The sequence below is a fragment of the Phascolarctos cinereus genome, unplaced genomic scaffold (genome assembly GCF_003287225.1).
Source record: "Phascolarctos cinereus isolate Bilbo 61053 unplaced genomic scaffold, phaCin_HiC Scaffold_2;HRSCAF=192, whole genome shotgun sequence".
Lineage (NCBI taxonomy): Eukaryota > Metazoa > Chordata > Mammalia > Diprotodontia > Phascolarctidae > Phascolarctos > Phascolarctos cinereus.
In genome coordinates, this window is record NW_027555625.1 from 189,970,182 (window position 1) to 189,997,671 (window position 27,490).

The 27,490-nt window shown below is 37.7% G+C and overlaps 1 protein-coding gene across 3 annotated transcripts in view; it reads right to left on the minus strand.

The window, feature by feature from the left end:
• Positions 1-1,718: 1,718 nt before the first annotated feature.
• Positions 1,719-27,490, minus strand: part of MYT1L (myelin transcription factor 1 like) — a 685,202-nt gene continuing 659,430 nt past the window's right edge. For all 3 annotated transcript variants that reach the window (XM_020965838.2, XM_078149744.1, XM_078149745.1), the window contains exons 22-24: positions 13,461-13,564; positions 4,940-5,083; positions 1,719-4,607 (exon numbers count right to left, since the gene is read on the minus strand). In XM_020965838.2, coding sequence (XP_020821497.2) covers positions 4,467-4,607; positions 4,940-5,083; positions 13,461-13,564 — 389 coding nt within the window. In that variant the 3' untranslated portion in view covers positions 1,719-4,466. The remainder of the gene's footprint in view (positions 4,608-4,939; positions 5,084-13,460; positions 13,565-27,490) is intronic.

Genomic DNA, 27,490 nt, shown 5'->3' on the forward strand with positions numbered 1-27,490 from the left:
CTTTTTTTTTTTTTGTGGCGGGGGAGTGGCGGAGTGGAGGGGTGGGGGGTGGGGACGGAGGGAATCTATCTGCCTATCCCCTAGTAGCTTAACAGAGTTCCTTTCAAGTAGCATATGCTTAATAAATGTTGATTTGAATTGAATGAAAAATATAGGGGCTCATCCTGAAGTGTTTGAAATAAATTCTGCAGTAATATTTAGATTATTACTTATTACTGTGTGGAAGGATGAGTAACATGATTTTTATTGGATTAGAAACATTGTTTTAAGTTTTTTGATTTTGCATTAATTTTCTTGGCTTTGAGATAGTAGTGGTATGGTTCCTGCTAGGAAAGTCTATGCTGCAGTGCGTAGACTTGAGCTCTATAAAGCCTCTACTAGTTGACTAAATATGCTAGAGCTCTTTTTACAGGGGAAGTAGACAATGGAGAAGCACAACTGGCCAATCAAGAGGACTTTTGAAACCTGGGCTGTTTTTACATACCAGTGATCCTTTTAACTGAACTTGGAGATGCCTGCAACCGTTGAAATCAAAGACCAGGTCACAGAGAGCAGCAGACATCTTGGTTCCTAACTTATCTAAAGAGTAGCAAACATCCTGCTTTCTGATTTGTTGTGTTTGCAGATGTCCCACTTCCCTGAAGTCCTGTTCTATTGTGTTAATTTTCTGTTTAAGTGTATTAATTTTGCATTAATTCTCTTGGCTTTGAGATACTAGTGGTGTTAAACACCCCCCCCCCACTTAGTTATAAATAATGTAAAAATACGTCATCCTTTTCCCACTCCCCTTTTAGCAGTTGAGAAATTGGCTTTCTCTTTCTTGCAAGCTGCTTCTTCCCAGGCAATAAATGCAGTTAACAATCTTTGTAAACCGTGATCAAACTCTGGCTCATTCCAGGTCCTCCTTTTTAGACCTGGAGTTTCTTCCGTTTTAGCAGTTCACAGGAGTTTTTATTTTATCAACTGTTTAAGATTTCGAGGTGACAATGGAATGTACTCAACACGTAACCCATATGACCCTTCTCAGAACTTCTGTATACATCTTTGGTGGGATGATTATCAAATAAACTAATAAAGTACACCTTGATACTAAAAGGTGCAATGTGAACGCAAACTATTATTATTAGGACAGAGATTATATTTCAAAGATTCTATGTAAAGTCCTGTGGGAAGAGACTAGTTTGCTTTGGTCATTACTTCCCGAGGGTCACTGTGATTTATGTATAGTATGAATTTACTGAAAGCTGGTTAAATTGAATAGAAGGATCTGTGATTTCATCCTCATGGATATTGTCCTCCCCTCCCCTCCTCACACACAAAAAAAGCTTATCCCTAGTTCTTCTTAACCCTTAAGACTTGGTTTTCCTTGTTGGGACTGAAAAAGTCATCCTTCTGAAGCTAGCATAGAATGAGCTCCTAACTCTGCTAGGATGGACTTAACACAACAGACATTCAAACCATCACCGGCTTGTATTTGAAGCCTTTCCACCTTGGTAGCACTGCCTGAGCACATACGGTAGGTTATCTCTTCTCCCCTTCAACTTCTCCTTCCTCCAAGATGAAATATCAGAGAAGGATTGGGGGGGGGGGGGAAGCCCAGGTACCTGCAGCTGAGTATGCATTCCAGTCCCCATAATTTCCAGGCAGACAGAAAAGGGAAGATGTCAGTGACCATAGACAGAGCCACCATGTCACAGAGGTGGCAACACGTTTTTGTTTTTGTTCCATTTTTTTATTTAGAGTAAGATGTGTTAACATCCAGCATGACAAAATTTGTACAAAGTTCACAATTTAAAAATGAAGTATCACAGGAACTTGTGATTCCACACATTTATAGCAAAATTAAAATGTCAACAAATCCATGCCGTGTAGTACAAAAATAAATCAAACTTCAGTTCCACAGAGAGCACAATAAATAGTTTATACAAAATTCTGTCTTAATAAATGATTACTTAAATTAACTTAGAAATGAATATGAACAATAAGTTATAATAAATAAACTCTGATGACTCACAATAATTCCATATGAAAGGTCAGCATTCTAATATGTGACACTTTTTTTGTGATCCCTATATAATAGTCACAGATAACTTTTGATTTGATATTATGTACCAACATCAGATGAGCAGCAGATTTGTGCTTAAAATCCCTTTCCATTGTACATAGGTGATAACAATAAGAATCCAAAACTGATACTATCTATTACTCTACTGAAAGCATTACTATATTGGCAAAGAAGCGGCAGACACAATGCAGTGGAGAAATGCATATGCCATTATGAACAATGAAAGCCCTAAAAGAGAGGCTAGGGCCAAAGTACAATATATATGGCATAAGGTGAACGACAAGCACCTTGCTTCAGCTCTCAAAAAGGCAATTCTGAGCATGGCAGCTACAACTAAGAAGCACAACAGAAAGAGGGCACTGTACAGAGAAGATACTGCAGAGCCCCAAAGTAATTACATAATCTTTTCCCAGCTAGTTATTAAAGTCCTCGTGGAAAACTGTAAGCTTTTGTACAGTGAACAGTATAAAGTGCCGCTGGGATATACATATATTTATACATATATATATATACCGAGGTTGAGTATTGTATCAGAATATTTGTTGTGAGATCCCTGTAGCCTCCCTTAGCAATATTACTGGATGGGCCACCATGGCCTCCACTATAATTTGTTCAGATCCAGTGTCACAAGGCTAATGACACGAGAAATTGCACACCTCCGTATGGATATATAGGACAAGGTAAGTGCAAATAGTCAACTGGCACATTGTGGGGACAATGACCCTGTAAGTCCTGTTCTGCTAAAAATATTTTTTTTTACAAAACCCATCTTTTTTTTTTTCAATAACAAAATTTTTAAAGTACTTTTGTACTTTCTGCATAACATCAAGACATGGAAGGAAAAGATATGCTAGCAAACATAAATTAGTTCAACATCTGAAAACACAACACATCATTAGAATTACTCCTCTAAAAGGAAAAATGAAAAAAAAAATAACTTGCCAAATATAATAAAAAGTGGTCTTATGCATACATATAGTGCAGTCATTGGGAAGGAAAGAATATAATTTGGAAGGTACAAATAAGTCTTACAATAATCCAGTGGAAAGCAAAAAAAAAGTGCCCAAGTATATTTAATTACATTAAAAATCTGATTGCATTCCTTCTTAGGTTAGAATAATAATAGAACAAAGCATGTGCGAATGCTATAGGAACAATGATTGTTCACCAACAAAAGGTAGAACATGAAGTTACCATTTAAAAAGTATGAATGGGATAGCAAGTGCTTATGCAAAGCCAAATGGGGTAGAAGGGAATAAAACAACCACCCCCAAATTCTTACTAAACTGCATTTCTACCCAAATAGGTTGAAAATTCAGTCCAGTAATTAGAGTTGTCACTAAGAATTTATGTTCATTCAGAAAGGAAGGAGGCAAAAAAAAAAATGGGACAGGGGAGAAGAGATCAATTCTAAAATTATTGTCTTGTAGCTCAAATTGATAAGATGCAAATTTTGAAAGATGAACAACATAGCAAATTACCGACAGTTCAGAGGGATACTGAAAGCTGCTGCAGGGGAGTTAAAAGATTGTGGCTCCAGAAGTTTGTGTTTGTGTTTTGTTTTGTTTTGTTTTTTGCAAATAAATCTTCCGGTTTTCCCCCTCTGAAAAGTTCCTGTCTTAATGGAAGTTTCTATATTCATACCATGTAATGCTTAGAAGTTAATTTAAAAGTGCTGTTTAAGCTGCTTTGAATCTTCTGTCAAGTTTCCATGGCTTGATGTTGTCTTACAATAAACCACCCATTTCTTGTATCTTACATCTAATCCATGCCATTTCCTTGGAATCCAAAAAAACCTCCATTTATTGCCCCCACCACACACCATCCTCTGAAAACAAAGAGCACATAATATTTTCAAGCATTGTTCAAAAATAAAGCATTTTGCAACCAATTCTTGCTATGAAACAATACACACACAAAATGTATTTTTTAAATCCCATAAAATTCTCCAACATGAGGAAAAATGATAGTGTTTAAAAAGTGGCTGCAGGGCTGCAACATTGTCATTCAAAGCTGTTTTCATCCATTTCAGTTCAAAATACTAAAACATTTAATCACTAAAGCATTAAAAAGAATTTACACTCTATTTATTTTGATCAGCTTACCTCTTCAGAAATATATATACCCCAAAAATGTGCATACATTAGCAGCTATAAACATTACATGGCATATCACACTATGTCAGCTTATATGAAAACGTACAAAATGTGAATGTATTCAAAAAACTAGTCTGCAGTTACTATCTTTAAAGCAAGACATAAAATCATTATGAAGTCTTGTAAGCATAACACTGTTTCCAACAGAAATAAATATATAACACTTTCTGGTAAGTTACAGCAGCAAAAAACAAGAGGCATCCTTTTTTTTTTTTAAGCAAGATTTTCATCACTACAGCAGCTGTTCAGACCTGAATTCCTCTCACAGCCTGCTTTATATTTTCCAGTAGGGCTTTATTTTCTGGACTCTGATAACGATCTTGATTTGTATACATGTCCGTCAAAGTAGTCACGTAAGCATCAAAATTTTGTTCATTGATTGGATCCTACGAGATATTAAATAGCAGTTCATATACAACTTTTATATTCTTAACAGTATATTCATATAAGCATAAAATACTATAATAGTTTACCGCCACCATTTTATAATATTTAAAATGCCTACTTAGAGCATACTTAATTTTACAGGATACATTGGAACAGGCCCACCATGTCTTTTTTTTTTTTGTGATTACATTTATTGTTATGGTCTCAGGGTTGTAACCACCACCATCCAACGGGTTGAGGAACCATAAACACACAAAAAAGAGACATCTACTGTATGGTGTGAACTGAGGACGACCGCCAAATTCCTTAACTTTTGCTCTCAATCACTTACCATATGTGGCAGCTGGATATTAGCTAGACTATGAATTAAAGACTGGCTTAAATTAGCCAGTTCATGAAGAAGAGACTCATTTTGCTGTTCAATTACTTTGTTCTCCTCTTCTATCGTCTTCAAGTTGCTCTCCATTGTGGTAATCTAAAATGCACAAATTTGTGTAACATGTAATATAAGGCAAGCTGAAAGGATGCACGCGCTCTTTGAAGCGCGTGAAAACAGTAATATTGGATGAGGGAAGGGGAGAAAAGAAAGTCACAAAGTTGGGAGCAGAGACTTGTAACATTTTAAGGGTTTGTTTGTAGCAGTTAGAAAACTGAATTCTGTCAATTAACTTGATTTGGTTTGTCTTTTATGGAAGAGTTGTTTCATAAGGTAAATTGGGGAAATTTATCAAATTTCTATTATTGTAGATGAACGAGGGTTTTGTTTTGTTTTAGTATGTTATATCCCAAGCATGGGTTTAAAAAAATCAGTTAGCAAATTCTCTACATGTTTGACTGGCTAGCTGCTATTACATTTACACCTCTGGGCTGAATTTAAATTTAAAATGGAATACTAAAATTGCCAATTTAAATCTGTTAGATTTCCTATGTCCTTAGGAAAATGCTAGAGAGATATTGGGTTTTTTTTTTACTTATTTAAACTAACAAATGTTTCTATAAAGAACCTTTCATGACTTAGCAACATTCTTTTTATGTCCAGTTATCTTATAGAAGTTTAATACAGAGTGAAATAAGGACATTTATGTTGTGACAATTCTAACATCACCTCTCTGTTTGTCCCTAGCTCCTACATGACCTCAGTCTATCCTCAGACACCTTAGTACTTATGATATTAACATTGCCATCTTGGCCCTGGATTAGCCCAACTCTCTACAAATATTATTCAAGGGTCTCTGAACTCCCAGCTATTGCACATTGGTTCTCCTACCAAACACTATGATCTCAGTATTCTGAGGCAGGCTATCCCCTGGACACTAACGTTACTTTAATAGGATCTTAGAAAAAATAGGTTTTATTCTGGAAGAGACCTTTGACATCATCTACTACAATCTCTTAATTTTTTCAAGACCAAACAGATAATAAATATAAGACTCAGGATGTGAAGCCAGAACCTTTGACTCCAAATCCATTGCTCTTTCTATTGGACCCCATCTGCTAGGAGAACAGCAGATAAAATAATAATAAAGTAGAAATAAAGAGTAATAGAATGGAAAGGCCACTCCATGTTGAGTCAGATCTTGTTTTGAAAGCTGAATCTTTCACTAATTTCCTGTGTGATTCTGAGAAAACCAGTTAACATTTCTAAGCCTCAGTTTCTATATCTGTTAGTCTGTATGATTCCTAAGACCCTTTCTAGGTCTTATGATCTATAATTTATGTTCCCCAGTCTCCAAAATGTATGATGTGCAAATCTTTGGTCATTATAGTGCATGTTTGCTACTTCCCATTTGTCCTTTCTATATATGACCTCTTTCCTGATCTTATTTCTGTGTTTTCCCTCTTGAGCCCTCGTGTTCCTCTACCCTCTTTTCTTTCTACTTTTTTTTAAAAAATCTTTTCCTTCTAGCTTCCTTTATTGCTATACTGGAGCTTCCATTTTCTTATCTCTTAGGTTTTTCTTTCATCCATTCCATTTTTGCACCTCCCCTCACCCTAATCTCCTCTGGCACTTACAAACAAAATCCTATTCTAAGCCACTACTCTGGTTAGAAACCACAAATTGCTGTCTATCCCTATTCTTGAAAATCTGCATTACCTAAATTCAGTTTGTTGCATATTAAAGTCAGCCTCACTTTGAAATAACACCATCAGTAATAGTATACTACCCGTTTGTGATTTAGTCCTGAATACCACCAATTATCTGCTAAAGACTACTGCCATCCTCATATTGAATATTTGTTTCAAGGACTTTATAAAGTACAAAGATATCTTCCAATCTACCAAACCTAAACCCTTCCTAAGCAGCTGGCTACTCTCTGTTCTTTGTGCCATTAATTTTGGAAACTATTCAATTAATTTGTAGAATGGAGGCCTTTAAAAAAAAAGTCAGTTGTGTTTGCATAAGTTGGTACCATCAGTACCAATTAGTGGAAGTCTAATTCAGACACCCAAACATGTGAATTATTTATGGTTGCAATATTCTTTCCACATATTCAAATCCTATCAGTCCTTCCAGGCACTTCTTGGGTGACTTTTCCTCCCCAAAGTCAACCTTGACTGGATTTCTTATTGCCCTGATCTCTTAATAATGTAATCCCAAACACCCACTTTTGATCGAATACTGTCCTGTGCTTCATCAGAAAGAAAATTAGGCCTGGGATTGGGAGACTGGTACTCACATTCCAGGTTCAACCTTAACTAGTTGGGTGAGCTTTGGCAATTAATCTAACTTCCCTGAACCTCAGTTTTCTTAAAAACAGGGGTAATGCTTATGCTTGTATTATCCACTGAGTTGTTTTGGGAGAACCTTTTAAAACCTTAAAGCACTAAATACACATGTTGTTATTGATCTTATTTAGTTTGGACATTAATGTAGGAAAATATTAATGTGGAAACATCACCAGTGCAGAACAGCTCCTTACATGTATCTTATAGTCTCAGAGTATTGTTTGGGAGCCCTAAGAAGTAAAGTAACTTGCCCATGGTCACACAGGGGGATGGGAAGTGGCTAAACATTTATACCATGTCTACTATGTGCCAGACTCTATACTAAGTGCTTATTATAAAAGTAAGGTCTCCAACCCAGGTCTTCTTGACTCCACACCTGTCCTCTAATCTACTACTCATTGTGTCATTATTCTGAGGAATGATTACTTCTTGTTCCTTGCTTCTACAACAGAGTCGTAAACTCCTTTTGGGTATGGACTGTATATTGCACTTCTTTTGTGTACTCACAGGTGCCTAGGACAGTGCTGGTAACAGAATACTGAGTTCCATATATAACTTTAGCACTTACTCAGGTTGACAAGTACTTATGGATTGGTTGCCTCTAGGCAGCATAAGAAAAATAGCTCAGATTTGTAGCACTTAATATATATTAACTCATTTGATCCTCACAACCAACTTTTTGAGGTGGGTACTGTTATCATCTCTGCTTGACACATGAGGAAACTGATGTTCCTACAGAGGTTAAGTGACTTACTCAGGGTCACACAGCTAGTAAGCAGTATCTAACCAGCATTAGAACCCAGTCTTCCTGATGCCCAGTCCAGCACTTGGTCTACTTGACCGCACTGCCTCTCCAGCATTAGGATGAAGCAGAGGTTATGAAGAATAGGTTATTGAGAGGGCCTCACCAAGAGTTAATGAACATCCAATTGAAAGCTTGGTATTTTCTTCTCCTTCAACTACAATGCTTCTCCATTTAAAAAAAATCCAGAAAATAAAACTTTGGGGACTAGTTTTATCTTTTACTTTAATTCTGTTTTGAAGAAATCTGTTTGAGGATCCCATTCTTGCAGAAATCCCCCCATATCTTTTCTTAGTGGTGTAACAGTTAAAATAAAGGTAGACTGAGGCACAAAGTTCTGAGCATGATCAATTTATTAGTTAAGTGTGAATTTATCAATAAACAGGATCTCAGCTTCCCCAACAAAGCTAAGACCTAAAATGAGGGGAGCAGCTCTCTTTTTTAGATTTGGGGAGAACAGAAAATAGGAAGGCTAGCATCATGGATGGAAATTAGGAATGAGGGCTAGCAACAACCCCCTCCTTTCCTCCTGTGACTAAGAAATGTTTATTGTTCAAGTCCAGCTGCATCTGCAAGGACAGAGATAGCACACCAGACTTCTTTATATAACAAACCAGACATCCTTGAAGGATAACTCGGTGGAATAGATACTAGGCCAGACTCCCTGGTGTCCACCTGAATTCTTTAAAGGTAACAGATTTCCTTGACACAAGACTAGAACAGTAATTAACAGGAGAACTGTATTTGTAAATTTAATTCATTATAGGCCAGCTACATTTCTGAATTAAGTTCAGAGACAAAGAATCATGATTTAGGTAGTTACAGGACAAAAATCAATTAATTGTAAATAGCATCAATTAAAGAAAAAAGACAAAGAATCAATGATTATTTCAGTAGTATAACAAACAACCCCAAGGAGTTTGCTTATAATTTTCCTCAGATCTGCCTTCCCATTACTGTTTGCTGTGGTTGTATACTGATTTCTTGAGGCTACAGTTCAGGAACATCTAGGTAGTGCAGTGGATAGATCATAGAACTTGGAGTCAGGAAGACCTGAGTTAAAATTCTGTTTGCCACTCACTGTGTGACTCTGGGAAAGTCATTTAACCTTTGTTTGCCTCAGTTTCCTTATCTGCAAAATTAGGCTAAAAAAGTACCTACTTCATAAGATGTGAGGATCAAATGAGCTAATACATGTAAAGTGATTTATAAACCTTAAAGTGCTATGTAAAGGCTACCGATTATTATTATTGGCTACAACTCTCATAATGCCACAGGAGTTTTCAGGGTTCCCTCTGTTGACTAAATGTGTAGCTAGCACAAAGATATACTGGGAGCTCCAGCTTACTGGCTGTGATGGAAGAGCTTGTAAGTGACAGGAATTCAGCTTTTCATGGCTTAGAAATATCCCATTCTTCTATGGCAAAATGGAACGTGATGATATCCAGAATAGATGTCTGAAAACTCAGAATCTACGGTGGTTTCTGTAACATACCTAGCTGTCATCCAATCCTTGAACTTTGGCTTCCTTCCAACCAAAATACTAAAACCTCAACCTCTTATCTCTACCACATAAACATGAATTCTTAGAAATGGTTAGTGAATAAAACCAACCTGCAATTTCATAACAGTTGGTTTTGAGCTATAATTAATAAAACCTTTAAGAAGAGCATCTTAAAGTATCATAGATTTTAAGTTGGAGAGGGACCTTTGAGGTCATTTAGTAATTTTATAAGATAAGGAATCTGAAATCTTTTCAAAAAAGGAAAGTAACAGAGCTGGGCTTGTGCTGAACCCCCTGACTATACATCCACTGCTTAGTACTAATGTCCAATGATTCACTGACCAATAGCCCCATATCAGAGAATAAACAGAGAAATAAGGGTAGGAATCAGAATAAACGGTATGAATCTATAAACCTGGAAGGTAAGATGAAAAATGGAAGGTATCACTTGGTGCGTTTTAATTGCTGACTGGGCGACTTGACAAAATAAATATGTAAGAAAAAGGAATGTAACTCTTGGGGAAAAAAAAAAACAACAGACCAGGATATCTCCTGATTGATGAGGTTTGTACATAGTTCCAAGATGTTTGACCACAGTGAGTCAACTAGCATTTATTAAGCATCTACTATGTGTCAGGACCTCTGCTAAGCACTGAGATTACAAAAACCAGCAGAAGGCCATCTTTTGCCCTCAAGAAAACATCAGCTGAAACAGAGGCAGCCTGGATATCTCTTATCCATGTGTTTGATGCAACCTGACCTTGAACCACCACGCCTGAAATGAGGAATTAATTTAAAAAATTGCCTTTCTTTTTAATGATGGTTGTATAAGCCCTTGTGTATTCTTCCCTGGCCTTTTGTAAAGGGTTATTTGTGCCAGAGCTGGGTTGTGTATAGTGTTTTGCAATGGATCCCAGTTTTTTGTTACATCCTCACTTTCAAAGTATTGGTTTTCTTCCCAAAACCAAATGAAGGATGTATGAGAGAAAACCCTATTCCAGGGTCATTTGAAGAGCCAGATCATTCATAAGACAAGTCAGTAACTATGAATAAACATTAACCCTTAAAATTCATTTTTGATATCAGATGAAAATAGGTGCTTATCCCAAGCAACTATTTCCCTCAGATGCCAAAAATACAAAATGAGCTGGTAGAAACCAAACACTGAAGATAGAATTGATTTCTCAGTTCTAATAACAGGACATGCAAAGGAAATTTATTGTGTATGATTAGGTCTTAGGTTGTCTTAGCAATCCACATAATCTCATGAAATAACAAATACCTCATGAAGAAATTGTATTTAAAGATACGTTAGGCTGCTGAGGTCAGACTACTAACAGAATTTTTAAGGGTTGGGGGGAAAAGGGTATGTTTAATAGCAGCTGTCCTCAAGCATCTGAAGGATTATTATGTTCAAGAGAGATTGAATTTGTTCAGTTTGGCTTTAGAGGACAAAACTCGGAGCCTTGAGTGAAAGTTGAAAAGATGTAAACACACAGCAAACCTAACAATTATAGATATCTATATGTGGAATGGGTGGCCTGGGGAGGGAGTGGGTTTCACTTCACTGGAGAGTCTTCAAGCCAAGGTTATATGGTGCTTGGTTGGATTCCTGATCAAGTATTGGTGAAACTAGGTCACCTCTGAGGCTTTTCTAATTTTCATATTATGTGATGCTATGAAATAGTATAAAATAGAGTGAAATTGATGGGGTGCTTGGGTGCTTGTGCTCGGACCCCAATCCCAAAACCATATTTCTCCCTAGCCTCAAGAAATACTATCTCTGGCAATTTTTCCCCAGCTCAAGGACACTATCCTTAGCAATTACTCATGAGTGGGCTCCAGTGAAACAGTTATCTCTCTCTCTCTGGTACAGTAACAAGCTGACCCTGTAAGAATTATTAGTTTATACTGGCTTTGTACTGGCTCATAAAGATATCCGGTACTGACTGGACTACTGCACACCAACTCCCTACCTCAGTATATGCATCCTAGACTCAAGACGTACTATACTCCCTACATCTATCTTGTCAAACAGGACATTGACTGGTAATAGACCAGACAGCTCTTGGACAGCCCTAACCACTAGTTAACTTAGTGATGTAGCAGAACTAAAAATTACACATTCCACCCCTCCCCCCACCACTATGGGCTTTTCCTGGTGAATTCTGGGTAAAATGGGTATGCAGTAGAAACCAAAAGTACAGGCTCCTTAAGAACTCTTGTCTGCTAAAGAGTGTTACAATAAATTTTTGCCAACTTCACTTAAAGATTGCTTGAGTCCATTAATTCTTTCCACACTACTCTGTCCTGTACCTCTGTCTTTGAGGGGTCCCTGAACCCCTCAAAACTGCGTCTAAATAAACATTGGCTCTCTAATAGGGTGTTGTGGAAAATTACAAAGGTACTACAAAGAGGGGTTGGGAGACCTATTTTATCCAACCAGATCTCATTTGGGCAGAAATACTTTCAAATGGTTGGGGAGCTTGTTGGATTGCTACAGCTCATGGAGCTTAATCTGCTTTTTTCATGGAGCTACAGACATAACTACCTCAATAAGTCTGATTATTGGCCAAAAGAAATAACACCCAAACTGCAAGGAAATGTTAAGAAAATCCTCAATTCATTTCAGAGCTTCCTTCTATCTGAGAAGGAGTTCAGAGCTCACAGATGAGTACTTAAGAATGCTTGTAGCAAGGTTATCCTGGACAGGTAGATGCAGTGGCTGGCCTCAATTTATTGCTCTGAATCTGCACCCAAAACCTCAGAGTCTTGTGCAATAGATTTTTATTCACTTATTGTTCACTCCAGAAAGCCCCTGGGAAATGTCAGTCAGTAGAACAGCTCCCCAATATGTATAGAAGGACATGAGTCTTTTAGCCTGCTCTTTAGAGTGCATTAACATTTCTCTGGATCCATTTCCACCAAGGTGAACCATTATCTAAGGATATTCTACAGTGCCATCTATTATTAAAAAATATGTCCTTTTTGGGTGAGACTGGGTCTAAAGCTGGGATCTGGGGGATAACTTGTAGAGTATACATTTTGCTGTGCCTTACCTGAGTTACCAAAATGAAGTGGGCTTCTTTGCCACTAATTATATTTTATCTTAGACCATCCATTAGATCACATCCAGCCCTAGAACCATGTCAGTACCCCTTTCAATGCCACATCATAGTGCATCTTTCTATGATGAATTCTGGCCAATCACATGTTACCTTGAGAGTGTGACTGCAACTAAGGCACTTCCATACTGGTCAAATTTTGATGAGCAAGTAGGTCACAACAAGATTGTCACCTTGAGATGATAATGGTGGATATTCTAATCAGAATTTAATACATAACAATGTCCTAAAGTAGGAGGAAAGGGAAAAAAAATACACCTGGGGATTTTCTGGAAATGACTTCACAAGTGAGTTTTCTTTGGGAAAAAAAATGATGACCATTGGGCTGTATCAAGCTTCAAAACAACAAGATTTCAAAGCTAGCTCAATCTCAACAAAACAATGTTAAAGCAGGCCTGCACAACCTGTGGCTCCTGGAGCTCACTTGCAGCAGGCGAAAGGATTTCCCACCAACCTCAAAAAATGTACAATAAAACATCGTTTGTATGTAGAGAAAAGCCTCGGACGAGCGGCAAGAACCCAGAGAGCTGCAGGTTGTGCCGTGTTAAGGTAAATTTAAAAAGATGAGGAATTAAGGTTGTTTTTTTTTTAAAGCAATAGACATTTATATTTTCACAGCTCAGTGATCCTTGTATGTTTGGGGAGTGAGAATGGAGAGATGTGACTGAAATTTAGGGCTTCGAAAAACTGTTACCTGAGTTCTGAGCTTAATCATGTCTGCTTCCATCTGGGAATTGGATTCATTTAGCTCCTTGATTTCTTCATCTAACTGTTTGATTTCTTCATCATTTTCTATACCTGTTATGATTAAAAACAAAAACAAAGAAGAGCAACAAATATTTTATCATCCCATTATGTGAATTACAGGAATTGAAAACTGTTAGTTTTTTTTTTCCTTTTTGGTTGAAATGTAATTCCTTGAGTGCTACACAAAATTCTGACAGAAAGCCCTTGCAGATTCTTGACCTTTTGCTTTACTACTTTTATTTTTTCTCATGAAACTTTTTCAAGTACAAAGATGAATTCAGTTGGGGAAGAACGTGAAATATAATGCGCTCAAAGATGAGGTCTTTGATAAGAAAAGTGAATCAAAGACTTAAGGCTCTTGTTCTCCCAGAACTGCAGAATTCACTTATTGCCTGTTATTCTACTTTTATTATTGTACATGTGTAAGATGGAGACGCTGGATTTGATGTTCCCTATGGCCACTTATGGCTCTCAATCTATAATACTCTACCATGGATATCAACATTAACCGATGCAACACACTCATGTATTTTGGAGAACAACAATATTAGTACAGTAATTCTGCTTAAACAGCAAGATTCTTGCTACTTCTAAAGAGAGAAAGCTCCAGGGCTTCAGTTTACTCTTCTGTAAAATGAAGGTGACATTTAAGGTCCCTTCTACATTGAAATCTACAATCCTATGATCTAGGGCAGAGGAATGGAAGAAGAAAGGAGCCAACAATGCCAGAGGACATGTTGTAGGAATCTTAGGAGATTCACCCAGTACAGTTTTTGTTTCTTTCTTTGTTTGAATTATAGTTTGTTTTTTAAACTCAACATCTGACAGTCACAGGAGACTATTTTTCACTTTAGCACACCAACATCTGAAGTGTTTTCACTCTGAACTCAGTGCTGATGGTTTCAGAGTTAGGACTATGGAGTAGGTAAGGCAGATGTATCAGCTGCCTCAAGGCCCGTATGAGGTGGGAAGGTATGTCATAAGGTACTTAACTTTTAAATATGGCTTTCTATAATAACATATTTTTAGCGTCAAAAATGTGACTTTCTGTGGTAAAGTATGATTTATTCCAGAAACAATGAAGTCAACAAGTTTTGGTTCACAGAATCATACATCATAGTTCTACTATGAGGCTTTACTTTTGGGGTTTTGATTTGTTTTATTTTTGTTGGACCTATGAGTTCATTGGTGTCAGGAACTCTCAGTGGAAATTCCTTTCACCAACAGAGATGTGAAGATCTACAAATCTTGTGAACGACTCATGGCTTTAAAAGAATTGTGCCAGAACTAAGAGGTTAAGTGACTTGTCCAAGGTCACACAGTATGTATCAGAGGAACGATTTAAACCTAGGCCTTCCTGACTCCTCTATCACCACAGGTCTCTGAAGTTCTACATAGCGGCTTTGATTTTCAAATCTTTCCTGCTTGTGCTGGTGTACATAAATACCTCGTCCCACTTCTAACCACATTCCTTGCTTAATCCTTCAATAGTCTGGATGTTTTAAGTATTTTTCTTTTTTAAAAAAATTCTATTTTTTTTCTTGATAATAATAAAATAATTCAAAATGTTTTCTCAAGACCAGTCCTATAGTTCAGAATTCCCACATAGTTTTTTGTGTTTTCTTAGTGCTTTGATACTTGCAAATTTTGCTCCTTATTTCTGAGTAGTTCATTGGCTACATGATATAATGGAAAGTGCATTCATTGGATTAGGAGTTAAGAGACTTGGGTTCCTTTCTTGGCTGTATACCAACTAGCTTTGTGACCTTGGGTCACTTAACCTATTTGAGACAAAGTTTCCTCATCTTTGATACGCAAAATATAAAATAGCACCAACATTACAGGGTTGTTGTGAGAATCATTAGTTCATAAGACCATAAATTTAAAGCTTGAAGTGACCTTATAGGACACTGAGTCCAACCCCCTCATAAAAAACAAAAACAAAAACAAAAAAACTACAAACAAAGAAACTGAAGCACAGAGGTGAAATGACTTGGTCCAGGGTAACACAGTTATATTTAGTATCTGGGAAGGGATTTGAACTCAGGTCTTCCTGACTCTGAGCCCAGTGTCACATCCACTACATTAATCTATATACCATAAGTATAATGATTGTTTACATAAATGTAGCTCACAAAGTATGCCATGTACTTTGCACATAAAGAATTTTGTAAACTCTAAAGTGGTACGCGACTATGAGCCATTATGAATCTGGCTACCTGTGTGCCTCATGAGTTCTTATAGTACCAATGTTTTGATGACACCTAAAGAACATCTTAAATTCTTGCTAGATAAATAACATTCAGAAGAACAAAATTAGACTATTTGGTGCTATTTACAGTGCAAAATTAGGCAATGTTGGATTGTTAAAACTAAGTCACTGTGTATTTTTGATATTGTTACATGTGAAAACAATCACTTCAAGCCCTAAACTTGACTTTCCTTTGATTTAGAAATTTAGCAACACTCATACGCATATGAAAGAGCAAAGGAGTAAGCATTTATTAAGTACCTAGTATGTGCCAGGGCACTAGGCTAAATGCTGTACAAATACAATTTCATTTGATCCAGCTAAAAATCCACTTTCCTCATGAAACCTTTCTTGATCCCCCTTAATAGTATTGCCTGTTCTCTGTTGATATCTCCAATTTATCCTGTAATTATCTTGTTTCTACATAATTATTTATCTGTTGTCTTCCCCACTAGGCCATGGGCTCCTGGAAAGCAGGGTCTGTCTTTTGCCTTACTTTGTATCCCTGGAGCTTAGCATAGTGCCTGGCACATTAGTAGGCACAAAATAAATGTTTATTCATGGACTGAGGTAGAAAAATAACATGACACCATGAATAGACAGCTGGCTCTAGAGCTAGGCCAACCTGGGTTCAAATCTCACACAATATACTATCTGTGTGATCCTGGGCAAGTCATTTAACCCTTTAGTGACTCTAGCAACTCTCTAAGCCCATACGCTATAAAACAGTTGTTGATGTGCATTAATAGAACTTTGCTCTCTGAGAGTTCCCTACACGAAGGAAGTTATAAGACCCCAAAGTAAATGAGGTAAAGTTATCAAAGTAACACAAGATTACCCAAAATGGCATCCACTAGAATTCCAACATTATGTTAAATAGCTTTAGATAATAGGATTTGGAGGTCGTAGATCTAATAGGGAGATACGAAGATCGAGGTTTATGCTTCCACAATTACTTAGATCTGATTGTATTAGGGGAAGTTGACTGTGAGTGGGTGGACCATATGCATTTGTACATGTAAGCATATGGCATTGGGAAGCTCAGAGTGTTACTATGGGAAATGTAGTAGATGTGTGTGTGTGTGTGTGTGTGTGTGTGTGTGTGTGTGTGTGTGAATCAGTTTTCATCTGACTGGATGGACTTGGAAATTTTTCCAACCTCTGTATTTACAAAGCTTAGTTTATCCTTTGAGTTCATCTGGAGGCTTATCCTCTTGCTATCCATTCATAATAACAAGGCAGCTAACTCTACCTCTGCCCTTAATTCCGTCCACTGCTGCCTTCTCTCCGGCCTTATTTTATCAAACAAATAGCCCTTTCTTTTTCTTGCATCATTACTCTTTCCTTCTTCATGGTCATACTCAGAGACAACTCAGGTGCTGATTGATGATGATGATATCTATATAACACTTTCAGGTTTGCAACACACTTTAGTATATTATCTCATGGGATCTTCACAAAATCCCTATGAGCTATATGCTATTACTAATCTCCATTTACAGAATTTGGGGCTTAACGAAGTTAAGCCCAGAATCACATAGCTAGTAAAGATCTGAGGCAAGAGTCAAACTCAAGTCTTCCCAACTCCAGGTCTAGCACTCTACTGTGCTATCTAGCTTTCTCCCCCAAATAGGTCCCCTACATCTTAAACACACACACACACACACACACACACACACACACACACACATCCCTTTCCTTAACCCTATCTCCTCAAATTACTCTTCTTTAATTTCACTATCCACCTTCTTGAAAGTCTTCCACATGGCCTCCTTTAACTTTCTTATTATCTGTTCACTTGATGATATCCAACAAGTGATCGTACAGCCTTTACTTGAAGACCTCCGAGGAATGGGAAACTCACCACTCCTAAAGGCATCCTTTTTCACTCTGGGATCTTTTTAATTCTTAGGAAGGTTTTGGGTTTTTTGTTTGTTTGTTTTTTTATAGTAAGCCTAAATTTATCCCTTTGCAGCTTCTACTCATTGCTCATAGTTTTGCCCTCTGGGACTAAGTTAAGAAGTCTAATCCCTCCTTCATATTATAACCCTTCAAATATATGGGGACCACCATCATGACCCTTGTAAGTCTCCTCTTCTCTAAGCTAAATATCCCAAGTTCCTCATGTGATATGTATCCATAGATTAAAATGAATTAATTTTAATTGTATTGGCATAAAAGAGCCAGAAGGACTCTAGTAACTTTGGTAGATAACTTATGGAACACTTATGAAAAGACATGGACATTAATCATATAGGACAAGAAGCGGTGACCAGAAGATGTGCTTATTTCAATGAGATCACAGAATCATACATGTCCTGAAATATGTTGAAATATTAAAAATTACATCCATAATTTTATATTCGGGTCAGACTCACATTTTATGTGAATTGTTCCAAGTCTTTTGACAATTTATGAAGTTACATAGGATGAGACTATATTTTACAAGTGTGAGCAATGCTTAAGGTACTTGGGTAGTTTGACCTTCAAACTTGCACCCAAATTCACTCCTAACAAATCTTATTTTTTATCATTATATTAATGGGAGTATTGCAGCCTACAGGCTTAACTATCCAAAGCAACAGATATTAGAGAACAGAAATGTGTAGGGAAAAAACATTGAACTGAGCAAACCAGAGGGGATTTATTGTTACCAGCTGTGTGAGCTTAGATAAATAATTTCATTTTTCTGAGTATTACTTCTGTCAACTGTGAAATGAGGGGTTTGAAACTTCAGATGACTCATACATGTAATATCATTCTTGGAGACTACAACTTATTTGAATGGAATAGGAAAGTCAAAAGGAGAAATGTCAAGGTATGTTAAAAATATGTAAAATATTTCCATATTAGTCATTTTGTACAAGAAAACTTGAACAAAAACAAAAAGAAAGAAAGTGAAAGATAGTATGTATTCAGTCTGTATTCAGACATCAGTTCTTTCTCTGGAGGTGGATAGCATTTTTCATCATCAGTTCTTTGGGATTGTCTTGGATCTTTGTATTGCTGAAAATAGCTAATTCATTCACAGTTGTTCATTTTACAATATTGTTCTTGCTATGTACAATGTTCTCCTGGTTCTGCATCAGTTCATATAAATCTTTCCAGGTTTTTTCTGAAATCATTCTGCTTGTCATTTCTTATAGCACAATAATATTCCATTACAATCATGTACCACAACTTGTTCAGCCATTTCCCAGCTGATGGGCATCCCCCCTCAACTTCCAATTCCTTGCCACCACAAAAAGAACTGCTATAAATATTTTTGTTCAAATTGGTTCTTTTCCCTTTTAAAAATATCTTTGGGATATAGACCTAGTAATAGTATTATTGGATAAAAGAGTACAACCCTTTGGGCATAGTTCCAAAATGTTCTACAGAATGGTTGGATCAGTTCACAACTTTAACAGTGCATTAGTGTCCCTATTTTCCCACAAACATTTATAATTTTCCTTTTCTGTCATATTATTCAATCTGATAGGTGAGGTGGTACCTCAAAGTAGTGATTTAGCTTTGATTTCTTCTTCTGAAAACTATCTATTCATATTCTTTGACTGTTTTATCAACTGGGCAATGGCTTGTATTCTTATAAATTTGATTTCGTTCTCTATGTATCTGAGAAATGAGGCCTTTATCAGAGACACTTGCTGTAAATTTTTTCCCCCAATTTTCTGCTTTCCTTCTAATTTTGGTTGTATTGGTTTAGTTTCTGCAAAAATTTTTTAATTTTATACAATCAAAATTATCCATTTTACATTTTGTAATGATCTATATAACTTCTTTGGCCTAAATTCTCTCCCTATCCATAGATCTGACAGGTAAACTATTATATGCTCTCCTAATTTGCTTACAATGTCACCCTTTACGTCTAATAATCCAGGAACCAGAGGAGGAGAAACATGGTACAGTAAACTTAGATGAAGATCAATAGAAGCAGAAATAGAAATATAAACTATGGTTTATTTGACAGAATGAGAAATAGATGAGGAAGCTGGGAAATAGATCACAAGAATGGCATGGAAGTTACTCAATAGCACTGGTGGAGAAGTCAGTTATCTGTCTCCCCTTGTACTCTGTTTCTTTCTCTCTGACTCTGTTGCTCCCTCTCTCTATCTGCTTCTTGCTTTTCCCCTTTCCTCTATCCCTCTTTTTTCCTCCTCTCTCCCTCTGTCTGCCTGTCCCCCCTCCCCTGCCAAAAACTGAGCAGATAGTACCTTCTTGATTCACCTTAATTATGATCTCATCTATTAAGAAACAGAGGAACCAACAAGGGGAAATGACAAGAACCCTGGTGGGAAGTGACGGTTCTATTTTGGAACTTGTGATACAGAAGGAAAGGAAAGCTGGGTATTTGGATACTAGCTACCATTATCATGTGACATGCCTCTAGATGTGGGGAAAGTGGATTTTAATGGTTTCAGAGACAGTTTTAAGCTTCCCCCTTTTTTAGTGAAATGATGGCTTTCACAGGAGAATTTTTTAGAAAGTAAATTCTAAGACCAAAGAGAAATAATTACAATGAAGGGGAAAGGACAGAAATGGTCGAATGGTCTATGTGGATATATGAGAACTCACTGACTGGCTTAGTTTTTTTTTTTTTGAAGGACATTCAAATAATATTGGAGCACAGGCAAGTGACAAAGATGGATACAAAGGCATGGGATGTTTCTGTAATAGTATCCAGTGTGCCAAAGTTTGAGAGGAAGCTCAAGGAAAGCTAAGAACAACCAAAAAGGTACTTTTAAAGTTTAAGAACTTATCTTAGAAAAAGAAAAGGACCAAAGAAGAGATAGTACCAGTCATAATGGATTATAGAGAAAGCAGATCTGCTCAAATCTTTCTTTCCATTTTCTCTACCAAGGAGAATGATAAAGGATAGAACAAAAATGGCTAATGAGGAGTGAACACCCAAATTGGGGTATGTAAGAGAGAATCTAGTTGTCATTGATCTGGTACTTGGATAACTTGACCTTACTTCAAACTTCACCAGACCCAAGTAAACTACATCCCAGTGGTTAAAATAGTGCTTGGCACATAGTAGGTGCTTAATAAATGCTTATTAACTTTTGACTGATTGACTCAGGTACTATATTCCACCTCTTCCACTTACCACCTAAGTGACCTTAGACAAGTCACATATTCTCTATGGACCTCTCTATGTGGCCTCTACAGTCTTTTATAACTCTAGATCAATGATCTTGTGATTCTGTGAAATAAAATATAGAGTTACTCAGTCATTATCAGTTATTACTGAAAGATTGTGGAGAATGAGAGAAGTATCATAGGATTGAAGAAGGGTAAATATCCTTGTTTTTTTAAAGAAGAAAATGAAATCTGGAAACAGTAAGCTAGGAAGCTTGACTTTGATTCCTGATCTGCTCAGCCCACATTTAGAGTATTGTGCTAAGCTCTTGGTGCCACATTTTAGAAAGAACATTGATAAACTGGAGAGTGCACAGAGGAGGGCAACCAGAATAGGGAAAGGCCTCCAAATTATACCATATAAGGATCATTTGAAAGACTTTGGGATATTTAGCCTGAAGCAGAGAAAACATGGGAGTCCTTTGATGGCTGTTTTCAAGTATCTGAAGGGCTCTAATACAGAAGAGGGATCAGTCTGCTTCATAGCAACAATGGGTGAAAGAGCAGAGAATACAATTTAGCATTGATGTAAGGAAGTATTGGGGCAGCTGGTGGAGCAGGGAATCGAACGCTGGGCCTGGAGTCAGGAAGTCCTGATTTCAAATCCAGACTCAGACACTTACTAGTTGTGTGAACTTGGGAGTGTCACTTAACTTTGCCTCAGTTTCCTCATCTGTAAAATGAACTGGAGAAGGAAATGGCAAACCACTCTAGTATCTTGCCATGAAAACTCCAAAAGGGGTCACAGAGAGTCAGACACGACTGAAAAAGACTAAACAACACAGAAGGAAGTGTAGCCTCATAATTACAGTTCCCCCAAAGTAGACTGAGGCACCACTGAAGATAGCAGGTTTCCATTTACTGGAGATGTTCAAATAAAGGCTGGAAGACCACTTAGTAGTCACACTATAGAGTGGACTCTTGGGGCAGCTAGGTGGTGCAGTGGATAAAGCACTGCCTCTGGAGTCAGGAAAACCTGAGTTCAAATCCAGCCTGAAACAGTTGATCACTTGATACTTATTAGCTGTGTGACTCTCTAGGCAACTCACTTAACCCTAACTGCTTCAAAAAAAAAAAAAGAATAGAGTGGATTCTTCTTGATTTCTCCTTGATACATGGGTTGGCATAGATGTCTTCTAATGCCCCATCCTAATCTGAAATTCTGTGATTCTCCAACTAGATCATTTCTATGCTCCCTTAAATACGTAAAGTCCTTTATTTTATGTTTGGCAATAACAGAGGAGACATGGTGTAGTGGAAAGAACACTGGTCTTGGAGTCAGAGTACATGAGCCTCAAGACTTTATAATTTTGTGACCCTGATCACGTCATTTATTCTTTATACCTGAGTTTTTTCATCTGTAAAATGTGAATAATACTAATTATACTACCTAAATTACAGATTTGTTGTAAGGAAAATATTTTTTGAAACTTAAAAGTATTTAAGAGATATGTCTAATGGAGGTCCTTCTGACATCTGAAACTCAACACATCAAAAGTGAAATCATCGTGCAAGACATAGCTAGTTATTCAGGTGCCTTGAGCAAATAGCAGAAAATACCCACAAAGCAAGTAGCATGCAACCCATCAATATGAAAATAACATGGATAATAGCATACAGATGGCTGTTATTAACAAGATCTGTTAGTTCCCTATTGTATCTAGTTATTTTTGCTAATTAGGGGCTAAACTTTTAGTTATTAATTGGGCTTTTCTATGCTGTTGAAAGAGAGCATGTGTTAAATTTTGCATGCCCAAAATTTTGATCTCTGGGGCAAAGCCTTGGTTGACTCACTCCAGATGCTATTCTCATCATCTTCTCCTCTCAGAATGTCCCCCTTTTTAGCTTATAATTTCTATTCATGTGAACCTTTCTCCCAATAATCAAGTCTTAACATTTTGGAATCATCTTTGACTCTTCTCTCTCTTCCTGCCCTCCTCCCCCCACCCCATCTAAATGTCTGCCAAGGGGATCTGGACCAGCCCTATGGCTCCCTGCAGGAGTTAGGGTCTGGTGGCTAGACCAAAGAGTGTGTTTGTGTGTGTGTGTGTGTGTGTGTGCGCGTGCTTGTGAATGCACACATGTTCCTGAGTATGCATGCAAATGCCTCCCCCCTCATTCAGCAAGAAGGGGAAGTAAACTATTTTTGTTTGTGTCAAGGTCCAGTAGTTAACCAGATTTGTTCCCAACCCTTCTTGTGGAGAGGATACAAATGGGTGAAAGGGTGGAATGCCTTGGGAAATGCCCTCTCCACAACTAGATGAGGGAGCATATCCCAGTTTGTACCCTGACCCCCAACTTCCCTTCTCCTTGCCCTCATTACTTGTGCTATAGGCAGCCTACCATGTTGGTTGTCCAATCTTGTGTCCCAGAGGCCAGGGGCATGGCATGGTCTCCCTATAGCTGATACTGTTCCCCTCTGCCCCCTACTTGCTGTATGATCTTGGACAATTCCTTTCTTCTTTCTGGGCCTCAGTTTCTTAATCTGTCAAATGAGGGGGTTTGACTAGATTATCAAAGCCATAGGGACTAGCTCCCTCTTCCAGGGCCTTGGCCTCTCATCCGAAGGGCAAAGGCACTGAGTGACAACAGGCTCCTTGGGGTAGCCACAGGGCAGAAGCAGGAATATGTTCCCTGTGTGTCTGAGAAAGGACTCTTGAACAAGAGAAAGCCCTTTAGTCCCACAGCTCATAAACTCCTTACCATATGTATGGATGGGTAGGTCCTCAGAGAGTATGGGGGACAGGACTGTATGTGCCTCTCTTATCTGGTAACTTGTGTGTGTGTGTGGTGTGTGTGTGTGTGTGTGTGTGTGACCTTTTCTGTGGGTCACAGACCTCCTGGTTGCTTTGTTCCCTCTCTCTCAGGCCCACTTAACTGTATCCCCTCCATGAATCCCCTCTACAACATTCTTTCAAAGTGGTCATCTAGTCTCTGTTTCAAATGAAGGGAAGCTCACTACTGTATAAAAAAAGACCCATTTTATTGTTTGGACGATTTGAATTGTTAGAAAGTTTTCCATTATGCTGAACTTAAATCTGCAGCAGCACCTGATGACAGAAACTTCCATCTATAGTCCCAGTTCTGTTCTCTGTAGTGTCACTAATTTAATTTCATTTCCATGTGACAAGCCTGCATATTCCAATTCCTTTAGCCATTCCCATGATACAAGTTCAAGTCTCTTACTTTCCAGGTTGCTCTCCTTTATATATGAATCAATTTCTTAATGTCATTCAAAATGTAATGCTCCATTCAATTCACTGCAACAAATATGTATTATGTACTTGCTAAGTATAAGGCACTATGCAAAGTGCTCTGGTTGCTGGCATAAAAATGAAATGTTTCTTGTCTTTCAAGGAGCACAGATTGCATATGGGGTGTGTGTGTGTGTGTGTGTGTGTGTGTGTGTGTGTTTGCGTGTGCATGTGCCATGTACACAGAGAAGAACACTCAAAGCTATACACAAAATACATGATAAGTGATTTCAGGAGGGAGAGCACCCAGAGGGATCTAAAAGACCTTATGTAGTAGAAGATGACACTTCAGCTATGCCTGGAAGGAAATGAGGCATCCTAAGAGGCAGAAGTGAGGACAACTGTGCAATGGTAGGGGATGGCATATGGTATGCAAAGAAGGACTTGTAGGCCAGTAGTATTAGAATGTGGAACACATGAAGGAAAGGGAGAAAAAACAAGACTGAAAAGATATATGGAAGACAGATGGTGGAGAGCAGCATTAAATGTTCAGTAACTTAGAGGCAGTTATGAGCCACTGAAGATTTTTGAGTAAGGGAAGACAAGGTGAAATGATATAATCTACTTTTGGAAAGGAAAGATCAACAGCTTTGGAGTTAGAGAACCTGCCTTGAAATCTAACCTCTGTGTAACCTTAAGCAAGTCCTAACCTCTCTTGGGCCTCAGTTTCCTCATCTGCAAAAATAAGGGGGTTGGACTGGACAGTATAGTTTGAACAAGGTCCTAACCCTTCTCCTCATGAAAGTTAGGCTATTGTTTTGCTCCTTAAAAGGTACTGAGACCTTTCTTGAGACCTAGGCTCATGGGACACTTGATGTCACTTTCTCATTGCCCGAGTACAAAGCAGTTACAAGAAACTAGAGGAGTACTTTGATGTTTGGCTGGTGGATCAGGATGAATAATTTAGTGTAAGAAGCAGTGCTTAACTCAGAGTGTCCTCAATGTCTAACCTCGTTAAATATCTTTCTAAGTGAATCTATTCTTGTTAACTGTTGGATGATCCATGAGCATCTCATTTTACCCCATTATTGAATCTAAACTAACAAGGGACTGTCCTAGGTCAAGCACAGGCTATAATTGATGGCCTCTCAGGTCTCTTCTAGATCTAAATCTATGATTCTATGATCTTACTTTTGGTTGTGTGTGTGTGTGTATGTGCATGTTTCTTAGGAATAAAATTTGGTAGCTAAGTGGAAGATATATTAGAGGAGAGATTGGAATCAGGGAACCCAATTAGAGAGTTATTACTGTAGTCCAGGTGAGAGGTGATAAGGGACTGAATGAAGCTAGTGTTATGTAAACAGGGACAAGTGGTCAGATGCAAGAGATGGTGTGCACGTAGAATTGACAGGATTTGACAAATGACTGGATATGAAAAGTGGGACACTGGAAGGATAATGATGCTCTCAACAGAAATAGGGATGTTTGGAGTATGGATGAAAATTTAATGAATTTCTTTCATGATGTGTCGAGTTTGAGATTCCTATGGAAGACCCAGAAGGAACTGTCCAATAAGCAGTTGGCAAATGGAGATGTATTCAGTAAAGAAATTAGATTTGCTAGGTAGACTTGGGAGTCATCTGTATAGAGATAATACTTGAACTAATGAGATAATAATATCACCAAGAGAGGGAGTGTAGAGAGAGGAGAGAAGAGGGTCCAGGACAGAACCCCTAAGTGCAATCATTCTTTGTGCGTGGGAGAAGGATGATGATCCAGCAAAGGAGCTTGAGATAGAAAGATCAGACAATTAGGAAAGGGACCAAGAGAGAATAATGGCAAAGAAACCAAAAGAAAAGAGAAAGCATCTAGAAGGAGAGGGTGGTTGACACTCATAAAATGCAGAAAAATCAAATAGAGTGAGGACTGAGAAAAGGCCATTGGATTTGGCAGCTAATAATAATAAATTGATGCTAACCTTGGAGAGACTTTCAGTGAGTGTTGGGGTAGAAATTCAGATTGCAAGAGGTTGAGAAGTGTGAAGTGAAGAAATTAAGGTGATACTATCAGTGATTTTAGGACTGTTTTTTTTTAATAACTCAAAACAATTGGTTTCTTTAAATCAGAAATTACCACCTACTCTTTTGAAGCTTTCAAAACAAGGTGAACATTTTTCTTCATCTACTTGTTTCCTGAAACAAAGCCTCATCTATTTAACACAAACGTTCTTTCAGTGATGCAACAGAGCTTCAAATCATGGAATCCCTGAAGACTCAAAATCATGGGTGACCCAAAAACAATGCAGAGCTGTATGGTAGGCATAACAAGAGTTGGAGTATGTTAATAATGATGACCTGTGCACAAGAAGGGTGATAAAAGGTACCATATAGAAAATATAAAATGTGAAAGCAAGAGAACCTGAAACATGAGTGAGTTGGAGGGATAACGATGAACATACGAATGCTTTACTGGTATCTGTGGAATGTTAAATGAACAAACCTGATCTACACAATCTTATATATTACGGCCCTTCAACTCCTCCAAGATAGTGCTCATGCTTCTTCCTTGAATCCTGGTCTTCTCTCCTGACCAACAGCCTAAATTCTCAATCATTTCTCAAATGACATGGTTGCTATTTGTCAAGGTTTTGTGTTTTGTTTTGTTTTCGCCAAATGATCAAATAAAGATAATTTATGGAAAACATCTTGCAAACTTTAAAGCACTCCATTAGTTACTAATGACGATGATGATATTAAGATTTAGATATCTTGGATCAAGGGTAGAACTAAGACAAGTGGATAAAAGTTAACACAGAGGCAGATTTTACATAAGTATAAACAAAAACTTTTTAACCAGTAGAACTGTCCAATAATAGATTGGCTGTCTGAGTTGATAGGAAGTGGGTTCCATTTCATCAGCTGTCTATGGATAGTGCATCAAAGTTCACAAAAACTACAAACATTATCTCACTTCAGTCTCACAACCACCTTGAAAGGTAGGTGTTACAGTTATTCCCATTCCTAGCTCCCTTGCAACTTTCCAATCTTCTTATACTTTACTCCTCCCCCCACACTCTTTGATCTAGTAACCCTAGGCTCTTGGTTGTGCCATGAGTCGGACCCTCTCATCTTTTTACTCTTTAGCATTTTCTTTATCTGTCCCCCCATGCCTGGTACATCTTCCTCCTCAGACTCCACCTACCAACCTCCCTGGTTTCCTTTAAATCCCAACTAAAATCCTGTCTTTAACACAAAGCCTTTCCCAACCCCACTTAATTATAGTGCCTTTCCTCTGTTAATTATTTCCTATTACTCTGTATGTGGCTTGTTTGTACATATTTGTTTGCACTTTGTCTCCTTCATTAGATTGTAAACTTCTTGAGGGCAGGGA